This window comes from Callithrix jacchus, chromosome 8 (genome assembly GCF_049354715.1).
Source record: "Callithrix jacchus isolate 240 chromosome 8, calJac240_pri, whole genome shotgun sequence".
Lineage (NCBI taxonomy): Eukaryota > Metazoa > Chordata > Mammalia > Primates > Cebidae > Callithrix > Callithrix jacchus.
Genome location: NC_133509.1, coordinates 127,831,096 through 127,852,083, shown reverse-complemented (window position 1 = coordinate 127,852,083; position 20,988 = coordinate 127,831,096). Strand labels below are relative to the sequence as shown.

The window sequence follows — 20,988 nt, the reverse complement described above, 5'->3', positions numbered from 1 at the left end:
CAATGTGGGAGGTGCTAGGCAGGCCTTACCACTGCCTATTGGAGGGGCCCTTGCCCCCACAGCCTCCGTGCCTGCCCTTGTTTGCCGGGTGGGGGTGCTGGTGCCAGGCCCTTCGGCTTGGAGAGCTCCGTGAAGCTGACAGTGGTGTGCTGTGTCAGTGGCCGGCAGGATGGAAAGACCCTGATTCCAGCCCTGGACAGGCTCTCGCTGCCTGACCCAGGTGGCTCTCAGGAGATGGCATTGTGGTTGAAAACTTGAGGCCTGCCAGCCAGGATATCAGAATTGTCTTCTTCTCCTGGAGCTGGGGGCAAGTCTGGGTTGGTGATGCTGAGCCTGTGGGTACTTCCCTGCCTCTGGCCCCCTCAGATTGCATCTTGGACCACAGTATAGCTTCCCACAGCCTGACTCCCTGTCACCTTGGGGAAGGACGTCTGTCCAGCTGTGTTGTCAGGCCACTCCCCTTCCTGATGGAGGCAGAGGGCTCAGGAGCCCATGTCCTGGAGCCACAGGGGCCTGGGGCTGTTGAGACTTGCTGGTTATACAGCCTCAGTTCAGTTATTTTGCCTCTTGACTTCCTTGCTTCATGTGTAAAATGGTGATGATGGCCCCTGCCTCCTAAGGACATGGAGATTATGTGTTTAGGAGATTAAGTCTGTCATTTGCTCAGTGCACACCTGTAATATGATAAGGATCCCAGTGGTTGTGGTGGAGGTGAGGATCAGAATCATGCCGGTGGAAAGCCAGAGAAGGCCAGAAAGGCCTATGCTGAGGCCAGAGAGCACTGAGCCTCCTGTGAGGAAGAAGGTCTGATTTGCTGACACCGGTGCAGCCTGGTCAGCTCCAGTCACAGCAGAAGGTAATGGACGGCTGCCCTGGCTGTGTGCTCATGGCAACTATAGGAAGGATGTTTCTTTATCCTTACTCCACTGGTGAGGAAGTGGGCTTGGGGAGGGGAGGGACGTGCCCTTCCCCAGGCTGCACAGCTAGAGGCTCAGCCTCTGCCCTCTGACCTCTGAGCATCCTTCTGCCTGTGGGGGGAGCACCTGTGTGCTTGGAGTAGCTTGGGAAGAAGAGCATTGGCTGTCCATGGAGGAGTGCTGCGGACGAGAGGACTCTGCGTGTTTCTTCATCCAGGCCTGACAACAGGAGGTTCATGTGTGGGACCCTTTCCACCTTTCCCACAACACACACGCAATGCGGTCAGGGTTTGTTACATGGCCTCTGACTCCCCGCCTTGTGGTTCCAGATCTGCCAGCCCTTTGATGCCCTCTCCCCTTTTTTTTTCTTTTTCTGCCATCTTGTGATTCATACTTTCCTCCCAGGACAGGACTAGACTGGCACCTGGCAACAGAGGAGGGGTTAGCTCCCATCAGCTCCGACTCTGAGCTCTCAGGTGCCACCGTGAACAGTAATACAGATAAAGCCCCTTGGCCAAGACGCACGGGATTGAGGGACTCATCTTGCAGATTGAGGGGACTGCTAGGTGAGCTTTCCTGGGATGCTGGGGACAGCCACATCCATGATGTGGCTCTATCAAGTCTCCTACCTTCTGATCCTAAGGGCTCTGACAAGTTCTTATCCCCTTAAAGGATAAATACCCATTCCTTTCTTATCCAAATATTATAATGTGAAAAAAATCACAGCTAAATTCTGTTCTCAACCTTGCGGTTACAGTTACCTGTCGGGGCCTGTTTGCCTTAATTTGCTTTTCTCCCCTTCCCTTTTCCTTTGCTTCCATCCTTCCTTTGTTCAACAAATGAAAAGGAAAAGCTTGGGATAGGGGGACCACCTTTTTATTAGGTTGTGCTGTATTAATCAACAGCCTCAGAATCTTAGCTGAAAACTGTGGGTTATTCCACGCTCATTCCACATGTCCACAGGGCCAGCTGGGGGCTCTGTCTATCTTATTCACTCAGAGATCCAAAACTGAGCAGCTCATCTGGAAGGTTGCTGGTCCTGCACTGGAGTGGAGAGAGGGCTCTGGAGACCTCACTTCTACAGTTACATGCTCTGCCCAGAAAACAGCATGTTCTATTTTCATTCATAGCTAATTGGTTAGAATGAGACACATGATCACCCATTTACCAGGGAATCAGTAAGTACAGACCTGTCCCGTATCCAGAAAAGGGGCTGATAGGCCGGGTGCAATGGCTCATATGTGTAATCCCAGCACTTTGGAAGGCCAAGGCAGGCGGATCACACGAGGTCAGGAGTTCGAGACCAGCCTGGCCAAACATGGTGAAACCCCGTCTCTACTAAAAATAAAGACTATTCTTTTTCTAAAGAGATATGACTAGACACAGTAGCTCACGCCTGTAATCCCAGCACTTTGAGAGGCTGAAGCAGGTGAATCACTTGAGTTCAGGAGTTCAAGACGAGCATGGCCAACATGGTGAAACTCATCTCTACTAAAAATACAAAAATTAGCTGGTTGTGATGGTGCACACTTGTAATCCCAGCTACATGGGAGGCTAGGCAGGAGAATCGCTTGGACCTTGGAGGTGGAGGCTACATTGAGTGGAGATCGCGCCACTGTACTCCATCCTCGGCGGTGAGACTCTGTCTCAAAAAAAAAAAAAAAAAGATGCAGTCTTGCTGTGTTGGCCAGGGTAGATTCAAACTCCTGGGCTGAAATGATCCTCCCACCTCAGCCCAATGAGTAGCTGGGATTACAGGTGTGCTCCACTCTGCCCAGCTGCACCATCTCAGTGGCTCTTGACTAGCCCTTTGTGGTGGCGTGCCCAGCATTACTTAGCACCCCATTTTCACACATGCTCTGTGTCTTTTCTCTTGTCAACATGCTGTCAGTGACTCTCCCTAGGCCAGAAGTGGCCTTCACCTGTTGATCATTTCCTTAGGTCAGCATCCCGGGGGAGGGTGTGTTTATCCTTCACCTGGTCTTGGACCTGGCCCTCCAACACCCAGTGTTGAGAACTCAGGCTCTGTCCTGAGAACTCAGAACAGGACTGACCCATCCTGAGAACTCAGGGTCAGTTCCGTTCTTAAGGAGCTGTGCTTGCTGAATGGGTGTAACTTTTCTGACTCTAATGTGGGCTCGTAAATTCCCAGAACTTTGGAGCTATAGGGTAGCATCATCTTCAGGCCATTTAGTTGTCCTGGGCCTTCATCTTCTAGGGAGAAAAGTTAACCAGTCTTAAGCCTTCACGAGTTTGCTGCTTACCCCAGTAATTGGAAACCAGTTACTAAGAAATCAGGGAATTGGGTTAGAGAGCATTTTCCACAACTTCCCTCCTCTGCCTGGGCCAGAGGCTGCCAGGGTGACCAGCACCATCCTTGTCCCAGCTTGCTGGTCTTGGTGGCAGCCCCAAATGACCTCTAGCTCTTGACCTCTCTGGGGGACACTAGCAGCTCTTTTGAAAGTGAGAGTTGGTCTTGCCAGGGAAAAGTCTCCATCTCCTGTTCCCTAGTCTTCCTTTGGAATCAAACCCATTGAAAACACAACACTCTCATGGAGTCCTCCAAGGCCAAGCTCCTTCCTCCAAGGCCAAGCTCCATTTTTTTTTTTTGGTAGGTGTTAAGGGGACAGGGTCTCACTCTGTCACCCAGGCTGGAGTGCAGTGGCACGATCTTGGCTCACTGCAACCTCCACCTCTGGGGTTCAAGTGATTCTCCCACCTCAGCTTCCCAAGTAGCTGGGACTACAGGTGCACACCCCCACACGTGGCTAGTTTTTGTATTGTTTGGTAGAGACGGGGTTATACCATGTTGGCCAGGCTGGTCTCAAACTCTGACCTCAAGTGACCCACCCACCTGGCCTCCCAAAGTGCTGGGATTACAGGCACAAGCCACCATGCCCAGCCCCAAGGTCCCTTTTGAAATCTGTTCATGAGGTTCCCAGAACTGACCTTTCCTGCTGGAGAGACCTGCTTCCATTTGGCAAGGCCATTTGAGTTTGGCAGTGGCAGTTCTGCCTCAGATTCTCAGATCCATGGAAAGGGGAGAGGAATAAGTCAGACTTCAGCCCTCTCGCCCTTCACTGGGGCCGTTTTTCTCGATCTTGGTTAGGACAAAACTTTGGGAAGTTTCCACTGGTCAGTAATAGTAAGAATAGTAAGTATAAAGAAATACAATAGCTGACATTTATTGAGTGTCACTGGCGAGGTACTGCTAAGAGTGGGTGTGAAGCTGTAAGACTGTGACATGTTATTTAACCACCTGCGCCTCTCTCGTGGGTCCCCATCTCAGACTGTTGTGAGAATTGAGCGACTCAGTGCATGTCAAGTGCTTAGAGCAGAGCCTGGCACCGAGCAGGCATGTGAGAGCTGGGTCCTAGTCCTGGGATCTCGAGGCTTCTTGCTTTAAAGATAAGGTAGGCTGGGTGTGGTGGCTCACACCTGTAATACAAGCACTTTGGAGGCCAAGGCAGGCGGATCACCTGAGGTTGGGAGTTCAAGATCAGCCTGACCAACATGGTGAAACCCTGTCTTAAAAATAAATAAATAAATAAATAAATAAAGACAAGGAAAATTAGGTTCCGAGAGGGCGGTGGCCACATAGCCCTCCTCATTACCTGAGTAATTGGAAACCAGTTATTGAGCAATTGGGTCAGAAAGATCATATGATACCATGGAGGAAGAGCAGCCCCCAGTGCAGGGGCAGGAGACAGTGGATTACAGAATCAGCATCATGACTGGGAGTTACAGTGCAATCCTGCAGGGATGTGCAAAGGGTTCAGGGGCTGTGGGGGACACAAGGGAGCTACTGATTCTTCCTGTTTGGGCTGGGGTCAGTTGAGAAATGTGAAAAAGGATTGAACTTTTGCTCTGGGACTCATAACAATTCTGTGAGGTGCAGGGAAGGGTTAATAGCATCCTCATTTTGTGGTAGGGAAACTGAGGTACTGCACAGCTCAGTAACCTTCTCTTGTTCAGAAGCAGTGGAGTAGGGATGGGTTTCCAGGCCTGTCTGCCTGGCCCCCGCCCTCCCTGGTTCCAGGTCCTGGAGGAGGCAGGGATAGTTTCAGGGCCTAGCTCAGCTTAGTTACCAGGCTGGGTACGATTGGGTTAATCATTTTGGAAGTCAAAGAGGACTCTGGGGCCACTGGGGTTTGAGGCCTTTGTCCTGTCTCCCAGCCCTGCCCCCACCTCTAGTAAGTCTCTGCTTTCGTCCGGAGGGAAACAGTGGCCCCTTGTTTTCTCCAAGTTCTGAACTCCAAGTGCCACACAGAGCAGGATCCAGCATGGGCCCCGTGAGATGGCGTGACTTGGAAACGGAGTGGCCACAGACCTCAGGCCCCGGCGGGCAGCCTTTCATAGAGACACCCTTGCTCCTATTGAGAGGGACACATCAGACCCCGTTCTCTGAGGAGAACAAGAAGTCCCTGGGAATGTTCTCTTTTCTGAGGGCAGAGTGTGGTCAGAAAAGCAGAATGACAACCGTGAAATGAGTTCCTGTCCCCATGGCTTCTGGGAGACATGCCTCTATGGTGTCCTTTCCTCTCTGGCATCCACTTGCATGGTGTCCTCCCCTCCATGGCATCCCCTGTCTCATGAGCTGGTCCCTTTCTCCTGTGGGGGCTGCACCCAAGGGCTCATCCCCTTTCCAGCCAGCGGAGAGAGGCCGCAGCCTGTTTGTGGTGTGTTCGGGGAGGGAGAGGCCGCGGCCCGTTTGTGGTGTGTTTAGTGGGGGAGGCCGCGGCCTGTTTGTGGTGTGTTCGGGGGGAGGCCTCGGCCTGTTTGCGGTGCATTCACAGGGGAAGACTGTGGCCCATTTGTGACGTGTTCAGTCGGGGAGGCCGAAGCCTGTTTGTGGTGTGTTCGGTGGGAGGAGTCCACGGCCTGTTTGCAGTGTGTTCGGGGAGGAGGGAGGCCATGGCGTGTTTGCGGTATGTTCAGTGGGGGGAGGCCGCGGCCTGTTTGCAGTGTGGTCGGGGAGAGGGGAGGCCGTGGCCTGTTTGCGGTGTGTTCAGTGGGGGAGGCCGCGGCCTGTTTGCAGTGTGGTCGGGGAGAGGGGAGGCCGTGGCCTGTTTGCGGTGTGTTCAGTGGGGGAGGCCGTGGCCTGTTTGCGGTGTGTTCAGTGGGGGAGGCCGTGGCCTGTTTGCGGTGTGTTCAGTGGGGGAGGCCGTGGCCTGTTTGCGGTGTGTTCAGTGGGGGAGGCCGTGGCCTGTTTGCGGTGTGTTCAGTGGGGGAGGCCGTGGCCTGTTTGCAGTGTGGTCGGGGAGAGGGGAGGCCGTGGCCTGTTTGCGGTGTGTTCAGTGGGGGAGGCCGTGGCCTGTTTGCGGTGTGTTCAGTGGGGGAGGCCGTGGCCTGTTTGCGGTGTGTTCAGTGGGGGAGGCCGTGGCCTGTTTGCGGTGTGTTCAGTGGGGGAGGCCGTGGCCTGTTTGCGGTGTGTTCAGTGGGGGAGGCCGCGGCCTGTTTGCGGTGTGTTCACAGGGGAAGACTGCGGCCCATTTGTGATGTGTTCAGTGGGGGAGGCCGCGGCCCATTTGCTGTGTGTTCTGGGAGGGAGACAGTGGCTGTTTGTGGTGTGTTTAGGGAGGGAGACTGTGGCCTGTTTGTGGTGTGTTCAGGGAGGAGACCGCGACCCGTTTGTGGTGTGTTCAGGTTGAGGAGACCCCTTCAGGGCAGTCGTGGCACATCAGGTACCTGAGGAAGAGCCACTAGAGCTGCCAGCAGCCCTGCTCGTACCCAGCACAGATGCCACAGGGAGAGGCGGCCACACCCGAGAACGGCCCAGGCCTAATGTGTGTCCCAAGCAGCTCTTCTCACAAAAGGGTTTTACTGGCATGGAAATGGTTGGAAAATACACAAAGGAGGGTGGCCCATTTCCAGAGCTCAGCTGTTTACCTTCAGCAGAGTGCTGGGGATGCGGAGAGCTTATTTTCCAAACAGCTGTGGTTGTCAGGTCTACAGGCTGCAAGCTGATGCCAAGCGAGGACACCAGGGGCGTCCCCTCTGCTTACCTCCTTCCCAGTGCCAAGGGGACCCCACAGTTTCTCTCAAGCAGGGCTGTCTGGAGATGTGGGTGCTGGTGGGCATGGGGGTTCTGCAGTCCGTGTGCATCTTTCCTGTGGCCTGACTTCCCCTGCGCGTGTAGCTCTCTTGGTCTCAAGAGGCTGGCCTCTCATTTGTGGTGCCTGTCCCACTGGAGCCATGGGGTGTAGTAGAAACAGGTTGGTTTTGGCTCTGTTTGAGAACCCAGTGTTCTCTTCCCATGGCCTCTCTACCTTCCTTCAAATTCTGCTTTTTCTGGGAAGAGGTGTTGGGTGGAGTGAAATTTGGAATCTGTGGTGAGAGCCAGCAAAGCTCTTGCAGCTTCTTCTTTCTGTCAGAGGGGAAACTGAGGTCCAGGGGATGGCAAGCCAGGTTAGCAGGCTGCTTGTGGAGGCTGACACGTGGGCATTGGTGCACAGCCTCTGTCCTGGCTGCTCCACCTGCATGGCCTTGCTCGGTGATTTTCCTTCTTGGGCCATTAATGTCCTGTCCTGGTCTGTGCAGCGGGGAGAGTCTTCCCTGGCCCCCGGGCTTGCCGTGAATAAGAGCCAGCACCCAGTCTCAGGAGATACTGGGAAATGTCTTTCCCTTCCCCTTCATCCAAGAGCCCCAGAGATGAGCAGCTTCTCAGCTGGCCTGGTTTTGGCTTTATTTTGTGTTGTTTTGTACACAGGCCGGTCACTATGGGGAGGGAACAGCATTTCTTAGTATTTTCTTATTGTGAGGTCTAAAGGACTTTTAAAAATATATATGTAGAGGAAATCCCTTAACATCTTTCCTGGCAAACAGTAAGAAAGGGGAGTTAAAGACACAGCAGGCAAAAGCTGGCATGTTCCGGGGCTCCAATGGGGAAGAGTTTAGTAAGGGACCACCACAGGGTGTGAGAGGGCCTGGGAGCCAGCAAGGGACAGGGTTCCCGGTGCTAACAAGCCCTGAGAGCTGTCCCCACCCCTAGGCCTGGGGGCACAAGAGCCCAAAAATGTACCTGGAGCCATAGGGAAGGCTGTTTAGAGAGGCACTGCCCTGCTCTGAGGGGGCTGTGACTGTGCCAGAAATATGGCAGGAGGTGGAGTGTGAGGATGCTACGAATACATCCCTCCCTCTCTCCTTCTTGCCCATCTGCTATGCCTCCAGTTGGCCCAACTTGGCCAGAGGTCAAGGCAGCCAGGTAGTTGTGTCCTTAGAGGACACTGTCCAGGGCACTGAGCAGGCATAGGGAGTGAGGCTGTGGGGATAGGCAGAGGGAACGGAGTGAGAAGCACAGCCTTAGATCTGACTTTGCATCCCCGCTTCACTGCCTTCCTGCTGTGAGACCCTAGGCAGGTTTTAAAAGTCTCCCTTCTCTGGCAGGGTGTAGTGGCTTACACCTGTAATCCCAGCACTTTGGGAGGCTGAGGCGGGTAGATCCTGAAGTCAGGAGATCAAGACCATCCTGGCTAATATGGTGAAATCTTGTCTCTACTAAAAATACAAAAAATAGCTGGCAGGGTGGCACACCTCTGTAGTCCCAGCTACTGAAGAGGCTGAGGCATCGAGAATCGATTGAACCCTGGAGATGGTGGTTGCAGTGAACCAAGATTGTGCCGCTGCACTCCAGCCTGGGCGACAGAGCAAGACTCTGTCTCAAAAAAAAAAAAAAAGTATCTGTCCTCCACTTTCCTCATTTGTAAAATAACTTTTCATAGTGGCTGTTAAATAAAATGAAAGAAACACATGCAAGCTTTGAGCGTGGTGCCGACTGCCAGTGACCATTTGCAGTTGTCACTTATGATGTCTTTTGTAACAACTTTAAAACCGTCGGCCTTGAATTCTGGAGGGAACCCCACTTGGGGGTGGGGATGAGAGCAGGGGTGGGGCTCGTGGCCTCTGGCCTCTACTGAGGCCAAATTGGGGGTCAGCCAAGTGCCGGGCTGGCGCCACTGCCTCTGAGGCACTGGCCTTGCAGGTGGTGGTGGCCGCGTGCCGGGAGGGAGACATCTGGCAGGTCAGGAAGCCGGTGTCAGGCTGCCCCGGCTTTTGGCAGGTGCTCCTGTCTAGGGGGTCAGGTGTCGCTGACTGTCGGCCAGAGGCTCTGGCTCCCTTGGGGCCTGATCTTCCCAACCTCATGCACTTGAAAAAATAAACACGTTCCCCGGCAGAGCAGGGGAGCAGTATGGGACAGATTGCAGGCAGCCCCGCGCGCCTTCACTTTTCCTGATGAGCCCAGATTTTGGTGTGAAGTGCAAGCGTCTGGTCGCTTAAAGCAGCAGCTTCTAGATTCCTGAGGACCACAGCTTTGCTAAGACTTTTTACAAGTTAGCAGAAGCAGCATCCACTTCGATCTAAGTTCTGATCCGGGTGTGTGATGTTAGTCATTTACTTAACCCCTTGGAGCCCTAGTTTCCCTGGGTGGTTGGGCAGATGGGACATATTCAGAAAAGCTTTTCTCTATAAAGCCGTTTCTCAGCATCACTTGCCTGGCGTATTGACACTGTCGCCTTGATTCCTCTTGTGTGTCTTCTGCGTCCTGGGTCACATGGGGCTTGGGGAACAGAAGTACAAACGTGGGCCCTGCCCTTGAGGAGTTAGCAGGAGGGATGAGTCGCAGGGTCTTGGAGGGTTTGTCCTGCTTGTCCTGTTGGTATTTCCCGTGAGTGTCAGCCCTCCTCCTGCCGCATCTCTAGAGTGAGATAGGGAGGCTCAAGGTTCCTCTGGTGATATGCCATGGGGTGGACAAGAGAATGGGGCAGTGGACTCAGTGCTGAAGTTGTTGCTTTTGTCTGTGTTCCCTGCCTCGCAGCTAAACCTTAACCGGCCGATTGAGGAGCAGGGCCCCCTGGATGTCATCATCCACAAGCTGACCGACGTCATCCTTGAAGCAGACCAGAATGATAGCCAGTCCCTGGAGCTGGTGCACAGGTTCCAGGTGAGTGAGGACTGTGCAGCCTTTGGCTGTGGCATTTTCAGGAGGAGGAGGGGAGACCCTGGAATGGCTGTGTGTGTGTTTAGGGTGGTAGCAGCTCTCTAGAGGTATAGGCTGGAGAAATGGCTCTGCCACTGGCAAGACATGGGCTCCTGGGCAGGTATTTCTCTGTGGCCTCAGTATCCTTGGGTATAGCATGGGGACCACACCAGGGCACGGTTAGCCCGTCTCTACCCCTGGCTGTGTAGACATGGTTTTCCGATGAGTTCCATTGTGGTCTCCATGTTCTCAGCACAGGCATGCACAGCCCTTACCCATGGCTTGGGTTGGCACAAGGGATGGAACCCTTTTGCTGTACTTGGTAAAGGGAGCTTCCAAGGGTCTTTGAACTGAGTCCTGCCTTGATGGAGAGCCCTGCCTCTGCCCATCACTTTGACCTGGGTACTCACCTTTGAGCACGGCCTGAGGTGTCTTACTGAGTCCCTTGGCTGCTTCCCCAGCGGCTTCCCAGGTCCTGACCCCACAGTGACCTGCCTGTTGCCTTGGGGTTCTTGTGCTGGCTACTGACTTGCCCTGTGTTCTTTCCGTTGTGGACAAGAACGTGATTCTGTCCTCTGGAAAGCAGCTCAGAGGTCATGAAAAACAAATTGTATTGTCAGTGAAAATGCAGGCAAGATCATTACGATTTTTGGGCCTGCCTGGTGGGCTGGGGATGCCTGAGCTGGAATTTCTAGCCTGTGACAGACACAGATTTGATGCCCTGCTTTTCTTCATCAGGACAAAGGGAATCTCGCCCTCCTCCTGGTCACCCAGAGCTGCCATCCTGCTGACACCATTCTCTCTCCACCATGTTTGGGGTTGGCTGCCTTGGCCCCTCTTACTTCCCTGGGGCTCTCACCCTGTTCCTTCGCCAACTCCCTGCTGCACGCTCCTGCTTCCCACCAGGAAGTGGCTCCAGATGCAGGTGCAGCCTGCTCCTGGCCTCCCCTGATCAGGGGTGGGGCATGTCCCGCCTTGTGCCCTCCAGGGCCTCTGCCCCGCCAGTGGCCCCAAGTCCATTCTACTTGCTGGGCGTTGTCTTCTTCATAGGGCTAGAGCCTGTGGGAGAAACATGGGCTCCTCTGTGACCTCGTGGAGACTCAGTTTTCTTATTTGTAAAATGTTTGCTGGTAAAAAGAAAAACTCAGACCATGTTGGGAGGAGTATGCTGGGATTAGAGGGGAACAAGACAGAGGAAATGTGTGCCCTGGTGATGTGCTTCTTCCTAAGCCCCTGCCCCATGCCAGGGCTGGGCTGATAAGCGCTCTCCCATGTGCTTCATGTGATTCCCACAGCCTCCAGAACAGACTCGCCAGCCTTGTTTATAACCAGGAAGTGGTGGCGTGGAAGCCTGTGCAGGTTGTCTACAGGGACCTGGCAGAGCCGGGGGTCAGTCTTGACTTTCTCAGGTGAACCACTGCTCATCCTGAGGGGCTTGCTCTTCTCTTCCTCTTTGGCTCCAGCCACACAACTGTCCTGGGTGTGGCCCCAGCTGATCCCAACTCATGCAGTGACCTTCCTGTCCCCTGAGCCATTTGCGTTTGCCTCACTCCCATCTCCTTCGAAGGCCTCTGAGTGCCCAGTTCGTGTACCTCTGGTGCCTTGGGGGACATTCTCTGGAGGAACACAGCTATGCCTGGGCTGCCACACAGACCTTTGGGGCAGGGATGTCATATCTCTTGCTGAGTCCAACTAGGGGACAGTGGCCTTCCAGACGCCCTTTGGGAAGGCAGGGTAATGTGTGAAGACAGCAGCCACAATTACCATTACCACAGAAAGCTCTGTAGAGCAGTTCCCACATGCCAGGCCCTCCTGGAAAACGCTTCATAGCGGTTGACCCACTTGCTCCCGTGAGCTGTCAGGTTCGATGATTCCCATCCTGCGGATGAGGAAGCAGACACAGGACAGCTGGAAAGTGGTCCAGGTGCGATTTGAGCCTGTGCTAGCTTGCTCTCCCCACCTCCCATGTGGCCTCTCCAGAGATGGATGAGATAGAGAGGACTTGGGAGTCAAACTGTCTTCAAGGCAGATCCTTGCTCCAAAACTGAGGGGCTGCACGCCTCCTCTCAACCTCAATCCATTCCTCCTTGGGTGGGCAGGTAGCTGGGAGGAGTAAATGCCTGTGGGTGTCAAGCGCCTGTTGTAGCTGAGTACCACTTCATCACATCCACACGGTTGCTCTTCCTAGAGAGAGGGCCACAGCTTTGGCTAGTCTGGTCCGGAGTTCCGGAACATCTACTCCCAAGCTCTTATCCCTCCTGCCTATGCCCCAGACACACACAGAGCCCAGAGCCCAGGCAGGTGATGTCCAAACAGTGAATGAGAGTGCCCACTGTGTTCTTTTTCTGGGCAGAAAAGAACATTAACAGGAAGAACGTGTGGAGGGCAACATGGGGACATGTGGCTTAAGGCTGCCAGGCAGCTACAGGTGCGTTTCCCATGCAGGGTCTTGGCTGGGTCTTGGCAGATGGTTGCTGTGACCTCACTGTAACCTCCCAGCACTGGTATTTCTGGGATAAATTTTCATCGCCGTCTGTGCTTCAGTAAGAAGCCGGATATCTGATAAGGTAGGAAGTTTCCTCCTTTGTGAAAAGAACAATCCTTTGGGGAAAAGGGTGCAGGGCTGCACTTTCCAGAGGTCCCAGGAGAGAGGAGGCAGGCGGGGCTGGCAGAGAAGGACTGAGAGGCACTGGGATGGGGCCGGGGTCTCCTTCCACCAGGCACTGGGCTGTCAGCGTCAACCATCCCCCTCCCTCTGCCATTAGATGCAAGTTAAGAGCCAGACCACTAGACCCAGGGAGGCGGACACTTACCCTCAACTGCACCCTTTGTTTTCAAATTTTTGTTTTAATTTTTATTCTCTAGACATTAACAAGGAGGCATGAGTGTGGTCTGGGGAGTGAGAGGGACAGGGGTGCTATAGTCAGAGGCAGGGAAGCAGCTCCCAAGGCTGCGGTCCTCCCATTTCCTTGTGAGCAGGGAAACCGAGGCAAGATGCTTTGTCCTAGCAGGGGCTCAGCTTGAAGGTCCTTCTCCACAGGCCATATTCAGGTCCTAGGAGGAAGGAGGAAGTGGTTTGGGGCTGCGTGGGTGAAGGAAAATGAATTTCTGAGATGTTCCTCAGGGCCCCAGAGCACTGCACCACGCTGTCTCTGTGAAAGCTCTGGTCCCCAGGGAGGGAAGAAAGTCCCAGAGCCAGGAGGCTGTGCCTGCTTCTGGCTGCCTTGGTGGGCAGGTGGAGGGTGTGGCTAGAGGCTTACTGCAGAACATTAAAGCTGCTTGTCACAGAACCTTCACCACTGCCTCAGGGTTTTGGATTGGATTGTTTGTTGTGTTTTTGATTGGCTTCTGACTGGTTTGGAGACTCAGTTGGGATGATTCAGTTGTTTTTCTGCTCCAAGATTCATGTGGAGCCAGCAGCCTGGTGCTGTCAAAGCTCTGCTTGAGGTTTGGTTCACAGTGTGCAGACCCAGGCAGGGGCCCCCAGGGCAAGCCCACTTGGGCACATGGGGCTGACATGCTGGGAGGGTCCCTGTCACGGGTTCAGGGACACTAGGGGTCTCCTGGCCTGTTGAGTGGCTTCTCCAGGGGAGCAACATGAGCCTTCTCCTCACTGTGGCACCTGGAGCCACCTGCCAGGTATGGGCGCTGGGTGGGAGGGGAGGGGACCACCCACCTCTTCTGCTGCCCCTTCTAGCCCCAGAATTCCCCCTGAAGGGATGCAGTGATTGTGATCCCTGGGTCATGTGGGGCTGCCTCAGGGGACCTTCCTGGGGTTCTCCTCAAAGAAGCTTAGAGCTAAGCTAAGTTTCAGTCTAAACTGCTGCCTCTTCCTTGTATTTATCAGCTGGAAGGATGGTAATTGTCCCCCAGATGTACCCTGAACTCCCGGTCTGCACACAGACTGCAAGGAGAGCGTCCTCTGCAGCAGCGCTGCTGAGGGCCCCACCCTCAAGCTCCTGGCCCGGAGGGGAGGCCGGTGGGCAGACCCAGAACTGACCCCATAACACCTAGAGTGATGAATTAGGAAAAACACAGGTCTGATCACAGCATGGCTTGGCTTAAAACTTTCCATGCTTTCTTATTGCTGTGACACAGGCCGTGATTGCCACCATGACCCATGGGGCCTCGGTGATAGGCCCCGCCCGCTCCTTCCCTGGCCCCCACAGCAGCTGCTCAGGCTCTGACCTGTGTCCACCTCAGTGCCTTTGCACAAGCTCTTCCATCAGCTCAGTGCCCCTTCCAAGAAACATCCGCCCTCATGAGCTGACTAATGACACATCTCTCGTCCCAGGCCCTGCCAACTTTGCACTTTTCCTTCATGCCCTTTGGAAGTTCGTAATTTTGTATCAGTGGCTGTTGCCTTTCCCTTCAGGGGGCAGGGATCGTGTCTGCTCCCAGCAGCTGGCGTCCCCATTGCTGCCTGCAGTGCCTAAGTGTCTGGGTGGAGGTGCATGCCCAGTGTTGGTCATGTGCTGGGGTGGCCTTTCACGGGTGACCTGATGGGCCTGCGGAGGGAGGACACGGCTCTGCTGGGCTGCTGGGAGCAGAGAGGGATGAGACCAAGAAGGTTCATGGGGCAGATGGTGCTGCCTGATGGGCGTGTGTGGCGATGTCTCCAGGTGTCAGCGTGGTTGGAGAGGGAGTAGCAAGGCCGGAGCTCCTGGGCTTTCTCATGCCAGGCGGTGCAGCTTGCACTCCATCCTGCAGGGAGGGTGGGGTGGGGATGGCGGCGAGACCATCAGATGTACTTGGCAAGAGAGAGGCCCTGCTTTGAATGGGAGATTGTCAGTGCAAGGTGAACTCTGGGCAGGTGAGGACAGTTTACTCCTTGGAGCCCAGGTGCTTCTGAGTTGAAGAAGGAGTTCATGGCTGCAGACTCAGTGTTGTGCCCATCCTCAGCCCCAGGTGCCCCCGTGTGTGGTCCTAAGTGTTTCCTCCCTCCGTTGCTGTGACAGGCCAGCCTCTGAGCAGCTTGAGCCTTGTCCAGCCTACACAGGATAGAGTCGCACTCACCTCCTGGCTCCTCTCAGTGTGTAATGATCTAAAGTGGTTCTGGGAAGGGAGCTCCTGCCCTGAAGGATGAAGGACGAGAATGCACACTTGGCCACACTGCTTCTTCCTGTGCTTTCCCTGGAAAGAAACCACATTTAGCCTTCAGTAGTGCCTCCCCGACCCCACCACCCTCCTGAGGGGACAGGAAGCGAGTGGGGCTGGGAGCAGGTGGGAAGGGGTGGCATTTGGGGCCCTCACTGCTAGTCTACCAGGTGAGGCCAGGCTTCTCCGCAGTGATAGTCAGCTCCCCTCACCCACAACAGGCTTAGCTTGGCTTGCGCCACGAGTCCACGGAGGGTTAGCCACAGCTTTGCAGCCTGAAATGACAGCTGTCATGGCAGAGGGATGAGAAGGCAGTAAGGCTTCTGCTGGCTCTGTGTCTGCCCCATGGTGACATGAACTCATACATCTCACTGGACCCCCCTACAGGCAAGGGAACCCAATACTGCATAGTTCCCTTTCTTCTTAAAAAAATAAACTGAAATACCTCGTAGGGTTATTGTTAGCATTAAAGGATTAATACCTGTGATGTCCGTAGTGCCTGGTGTGGTGTGAGTGCTGCCTGTGTGTGTAAGGGTTGGCCGTGTTGACTGTGTCTGGGGTGTGATGACATGTGCAAGCCACTCAGTACAGGCCTGGCACTTAGTGAACAGTCAGTCACCATGGCTTATGTCAACATTGTTATTACAGTGATAGTAGGACTGCTCTGTCAGCCTTACCTGTGGCCCCAGCTGACTTGAGAGCTCTCAGTCCTAATTGGTGTCAATGAGGCAGTGCTTATGAAAGTGTCCCCAAACGGGAGATGCATTCTGTGCTAGGGCAGTGGAAATGCTGAAAAGGTAGGGCCAGGTGGGGTCAGAGGGGCTCCAGTGCTGTTCCTGGCTCCACTCTTCACCTGCCAGTCCACATGGGCCTCAGTCTCCTTGCCTACTATATAGGGAAGGTGCAGGATGGCACAGAAGACCTTGAGAGCCACTGGGTCTGCCTCCAGGGAATTGCCCAAGGCTGTGGCTCATAGTTACCCCAAACGTGATTTCACAGCTGCATTGAATCAGACCCTGTGGGCCCCTGATGTTTATTGAGCAGTCTCCGGCACAGGGATGGGGAGGAAGTAGAAGAAACAAAGGTGGTTGTTGTTCTAGGTCTTTCAATCCGACTTGGAAAATAACATCTATCAGAGGTTAAATGACACCCTAGAATCTAAGTGGGTTTGTCAGCTTTGCCTTTGTGCCTTCTGACTGGTGGGGTCAGAGTAAGAACTGTGCATCCCAGTGAGGGGTTTGTGTTATCACCAGGGAGCCATGGGAGGCCCCCCATTTGCCAAGCATGTAGCCCGTGGCCCACTCTGCCGTGGGTCATTCTGATTTCTTACCTCTTTGGTCCTCATCTCAGTCCCTGAGATAATGGAATTATTTCCCTTTTTTTACAGAGGAGACAACTGCGCCCCAGGGAAGTTAAGTCACTTGTCCAGGGTCAGGTAGAAAGCGACAAGGCCGGGATCATAGCTTGGAGGGGCTTTGGTGACAGCTGATGGCTCTGTGGGTGGCATGAGGGTTGGTGATTTCAGGGCCACCTTGGCAGGAGGTCGTCATCTGGGATAGCCTCTGACACAGCTGGTGCCGCGTGATGATGAGACCGCCGGCCAACAGATGCCAGGGAGGCTGAGCTGGATGCATCTGGTGGCCCTGGTCCCAGAGAAACAGATCATGTCCTGTTCAGGGGTGGCCGTGAGGTCAGCCTCTCGATGGCTGCTGCCCTGGGTCATAGACGACTCCTCCTGTGGTGGAGACTGCCACACAATCTGCCCATTGTGCACCAAGGCCAGGCCAGGAATCACCCTTTCTGCTTTGGGGAGGGTGGGACCATTCTGTGCCGTTAGCTGGTTACAGTTGCTTTCCCCTGTGGAAAGTGAGCCTGGTACCCAGAAAGACATATGCAGCCCTCTTACCAACCAGTAGCAGAGCTGGACTTTGTATAGCCTAGTTGGCACAGGAGCAGGAGAGGGCACCCTGGAGCCTGAGCTCTGAGCCAGCACGTGGGCTGTAGCCCCTCTGCATGTGTGTGGACAGTCAAGAGTTTTTCAGCTCAGGGTCTGGGGACATGTTGAGTTTTAGAAATGTTAATGTTTATTAACAATACATTTTCCCCAACATTTTAGAAGGAACTTTTATGTACACTATTTCCAGGTTTCTCAACCTCAACATGATTGACATCTTGGGCTGGATAATTCTGCACTGCTAAGGGCTATGCCAGGCAATACAGGGTGCCTAGTTGCCTTCCCAGCCGCTCATTACCAGATGCCAGCATTCCTCACCCCCACCCTCATGGCAACCAAAAATGTCTCTAGATGTTCCCTGGTGGAGGGAGCCCACGTCACCCCTGGTTGAGCAGCACTGCGTTTGTAAGTGATGGGTCCAGCAGCTCTGAGAGCTCAGGCGGGCCAGTCAAGTAGTTTCTGATTTGTGTATGGACACTGAGGCCCCATCGGGTACAGTTTCTGGGTTTTAGTGTTTGGAATCGTACACCAAGAGGGGTAACATCTTGTGGCTTCATTTCTTCAGTAATATTAATACCTGTGGCAGAAAGGACACCCCGTTTTCTGTTTTCTCCTGGTTTGTGTGGGTGGCATGACTTCCCAGCGTGTTCCTCTGCTGCCTGTGCAGGCTGTGTGCCTGTGATAAAGCCCACTGTGGCTGCCTATGTCTTCATATAATAAATTCCATGGCCACCTCACTAGCCAAGAGCACAGCCGGCCGGGTAAACCACACGTTGGCCTCTGCTAACCTTGGCCATCTGGGATAGACAGAGTGAGGCATGAGGACATCCTCTGAGCCCCTCCCTGTTGGTCCCTGCCCCAGGCCTCCCATGCCACCTGGCAGCCAGCCCCTGATCTGGCCCTGACCCCTACCCTTTTTTCTCTCCCTTGATCTGTGAGGTCATTCATCAAGAACTATTATGTTCGTTCAGTAAGTCTTAGTTGAGCACTTACTGTGTGCCAGAGTTCCTAAAAGTCATTGCAGATGCAACAGTGGATAAGACCAGGTGGACGCAGTCCCTGCCCTGCTGGAGGTGTATCCTAGTGTGAGTGTGTCGGATGATGGCAACGAAACATAGGTAAATAGAGGACAAGATAACACAGCCCCAGTGATGCCAAGTACTAGGAAGAAACACACTGAGGCCTGGGAGAACAGGGAGGTCCTTGTTATTGATCCTCTGAGGAGCTGACATTTAGCTGAGGCCTTAAAGGGCAGGTCAGGAGGGGAGCAGGAAGGGGGCAGCACCTGGCCAGGCCCCTCAGTGGGACAGGACAGATGCCCAAGGACCTGCAGTAGCCAGGTGCAGCCAGAGCACATTGGCCAGGGCTGTCCACAGTGGGTTGGAGGGCTGGCAGGAGCCAGGCCGAGCCTGGGCCTGGTGGCCTCCTGGGAGCGCTGGGTAGCTCTTTGAGGACAGGAAACATTGTGCCAGCTCCCCTCTTTGATGACTCCAAGTTGAGCCACGGATAGTGTGCCATTTTCTAGTCTCCAAGCTCTCTGAGGAAGAAGGGGCCTCGCCCAATGCAGCAGTCAGAAGGCAGGAAGGGAGCTCCTGTGGTGGCAGGAGGACTCCCTCTTCTGAGCATGCCTGCAGCCACTGGCAAGAGGACAGAGAAAGTGTGCAGCAGAGGCCAGTGCCATCCACGGTGTAGATGTTGTGGCCGGGTCACCCCTAGCAGCAGGAGCTGTTTCTCTTCTTGTGCACCTAGAGCTTGCACCAGAAACTAGAAGACTGGGGTGGCTGGATGCAGAGGTGAGGAGCCCAGGGGTGCTCTGGCCTCAGTGACCCTGCTGGCCTAGATCAGCAGCACCACTGCAAACTGTGATTCTGGATCCAAACCCTGATTCTGGATGACTGTTCTCTCCCTACAGTCACTAGTTTGTGAGCCCTGCTGGCTGTGGGATATGTTGGCAAACCCAGCAATGCATCACATGGTTAAGGCAGGGGAGTCCATGGGCTGCCAAGAGGCATTGGCTTGTTCTGGGAACTGAAAGTCAGACTCGGTCTGGTGACTGTGGGCCAGGGTGGGGTGGGTGGGGCTCCAGCAGGCATGTCACCTTTGGCCTTGATGTAGGGAAGCTGCTCTCCTGTGTATTATTGTCCACAGGAGAGGGGCAGCTATACAAGCCCACCTGAGCAGGTATGTGGCAATGTGTGTAGCAGGTGTGTGGGAATGTGTGTAGCAGGTATGTGGCAATGTGTGTAGCAGGTATGTGGCAATGTGTGTAGCAGCTGTGTGGGAATGCGTGTAGCAGGTGTGTGGGAATGCATGTAGCAGGTATGTGGGAATGCGTGTAGCAGGTGTGTGGGAATGCGTGTGGCACGTGTGGGAATGCGTGTGGCAGGTGTGGGAATGCGTGTGGCAGGTGTGTGGGAACGTGTGTAGCAGGTGTGTGGGAATGTGTGTAGCTTAGGGGACAAGGGGCTGTTGCTGAGGTGGGTGGAACCCTGCTCTGTGTGACCTTGGGTAGGCAGCCCCTTTCTTGTCCTCCTCTTGTTCAGCTGGTAGCTGTGACAGTGGGCCAGATGGCCGACCCTCTCCTGCTCTGTCTGCATGGAAATCCCAGCTGTCCCTTCACCCTGCAGGATCCTTCTCTGGTCACCTAGAGGATCTGACTAGTGTGATGATGCTGAGACAGCATGTGACATTTGTCAGGGGAGCAGCCCTGGCTGGGCACCTCGTCTGCCTCCCGCTGACAGAAGGTAGAGAAAGCTTATAAAAGTTTAGTGTGAAATCCGGGGACAGAGGGGAGGTGTTGTTTTCAGTGGTGGGCCTGGAAAAGGGGAGTTTGCTGTCTCCAAATAATAGTGTTCTGTTTCCTTCCGGTCCTCTCCTCTGTGGCAGTCAGGGTTATTTTTTGGCTTGAACACCATTGTTCTGCATGGGTCTTTCTACTGGCTCTTGAACAGCAGTTTCTCCCAGCCATGGCTCACACTGCATGCCAGGCGGCTAAGCGAGTAGCCGCCGTGGGAGGATGACCTGAAGTGACCATTGTGAGTGGCACCCACCTTCAGGATGGGGATGCCTGTTACCTGCAGGCCACAGAGACACTGGGGTCTGCATGCAGAATCACATTCGAGTGCCCTGTTTGTCTGGGTGCTCGAGCCCCTGCCCTGCTCCACCCCACATAGCCCTTTTTAGTGCCCTCCCCTGATCTGGAATGGGATCACCTACAGTTCATTCTCCCTGGTTGCTTTGAATCCCTTATTGTATATTCATTCTGTTCACCAGGGAGGGGACAGCTTGTTGTTGGCGTCTGCTCCAGGGAAGCTTCCCCAGCCCTTCCCGGGGCTCTGGCATTTCCCCCACCCCTCATTGGGCCTGGGACACTGAGTCTGACTCGCCTGCACATGGACTGTGAGTCTGATGGATCCTAGGTGTGGCTTTCCCTGTGCTCTCAGCAGTCTGGAATGAGGTGGCACGTGCATTTGGAACAAGCTCGTGAACAGAGTCCACCTGCTGTCCTCTCAGCCACTTCCCCTCTTGGAGGGCAGCCATCTGTTCCAGTGACCTGGACACTTTTCAGGGGGTTCTGTGGGACTGAACACAGACGGTCTTCCTCGTGACACAGTCCCTGTACAATGGGGCTGTGCGGTATGCCCTGATCTCATCTTAGTCTCTTGCAGGCAGCCTCATTCTAACAGCTGCATGTTAAACAGCCTTACTGTCCTTTACTAAGCCAGCTCTCTACCAGTGTACACTTAGGACATTTCTCCCTTGCTCAGCCACGTTAGGAAAGAACGAGTGAGGAAATGACTTCAATGTACTAAGACTGAATCCAGGAGAAACAGAGACCCCAGGGAACTGCAGCCTCAGGGGACCGCAGCCTTGGGGGACTGCAGCGTCAGGGGGATGGCCTTGCTTGGGCTGGTGGTTGGTGCATGTCACCGTGTATCTCGCTGGCTTGCAGGTGACTGGGATGTGTGCAGTGACTGTGCTGCAGGTGTGCCCTGAGGACAGTGGGTCCTGGCTCCTGTGTTTGAAGGTCTCCAGGCTGGGAG

The 20,988-nt window shown here is 54.4% G+C and overlaps 1 protein-coding gene across 9 annotated transcripts in view; it reads left to right on the top strand.

The window, feature by feature from the left end:
• ITPK1 (inositol-tetrakisphosphate 1-kinase) overlaps positions 1–20,988 on the top strand; it is a 180,696-nt gene that overhangs the window by 92,606 nt on the left and 67,102 nt on the right. For 5 of the 9 annotated variants that reach the window (XM_002754215.7, XM_017977309.4, XM_078335642.1 and 2 more), the window contains one exon: positions 9,733–9,858. The exons of 1 other annotated variant lie outside the window; for it this stretch is intronic. In XM_002754215.7, coding sequence (XP_002754261.2) covers positions 9,733–9,858 — 126 coding nt within the window. Of the gene's footprint in view, positions 1–5,407; positions 5,597–5,800; positions 5,846–9,732; positions 9,859–18,963; positions 19,127–20,988 lie in introns of those variants that run through there. 3 more of the 9 variants (XM_035261319.3, XM_035261327.3, XM_035261324.3) reach the window with 3 other exon arrangements.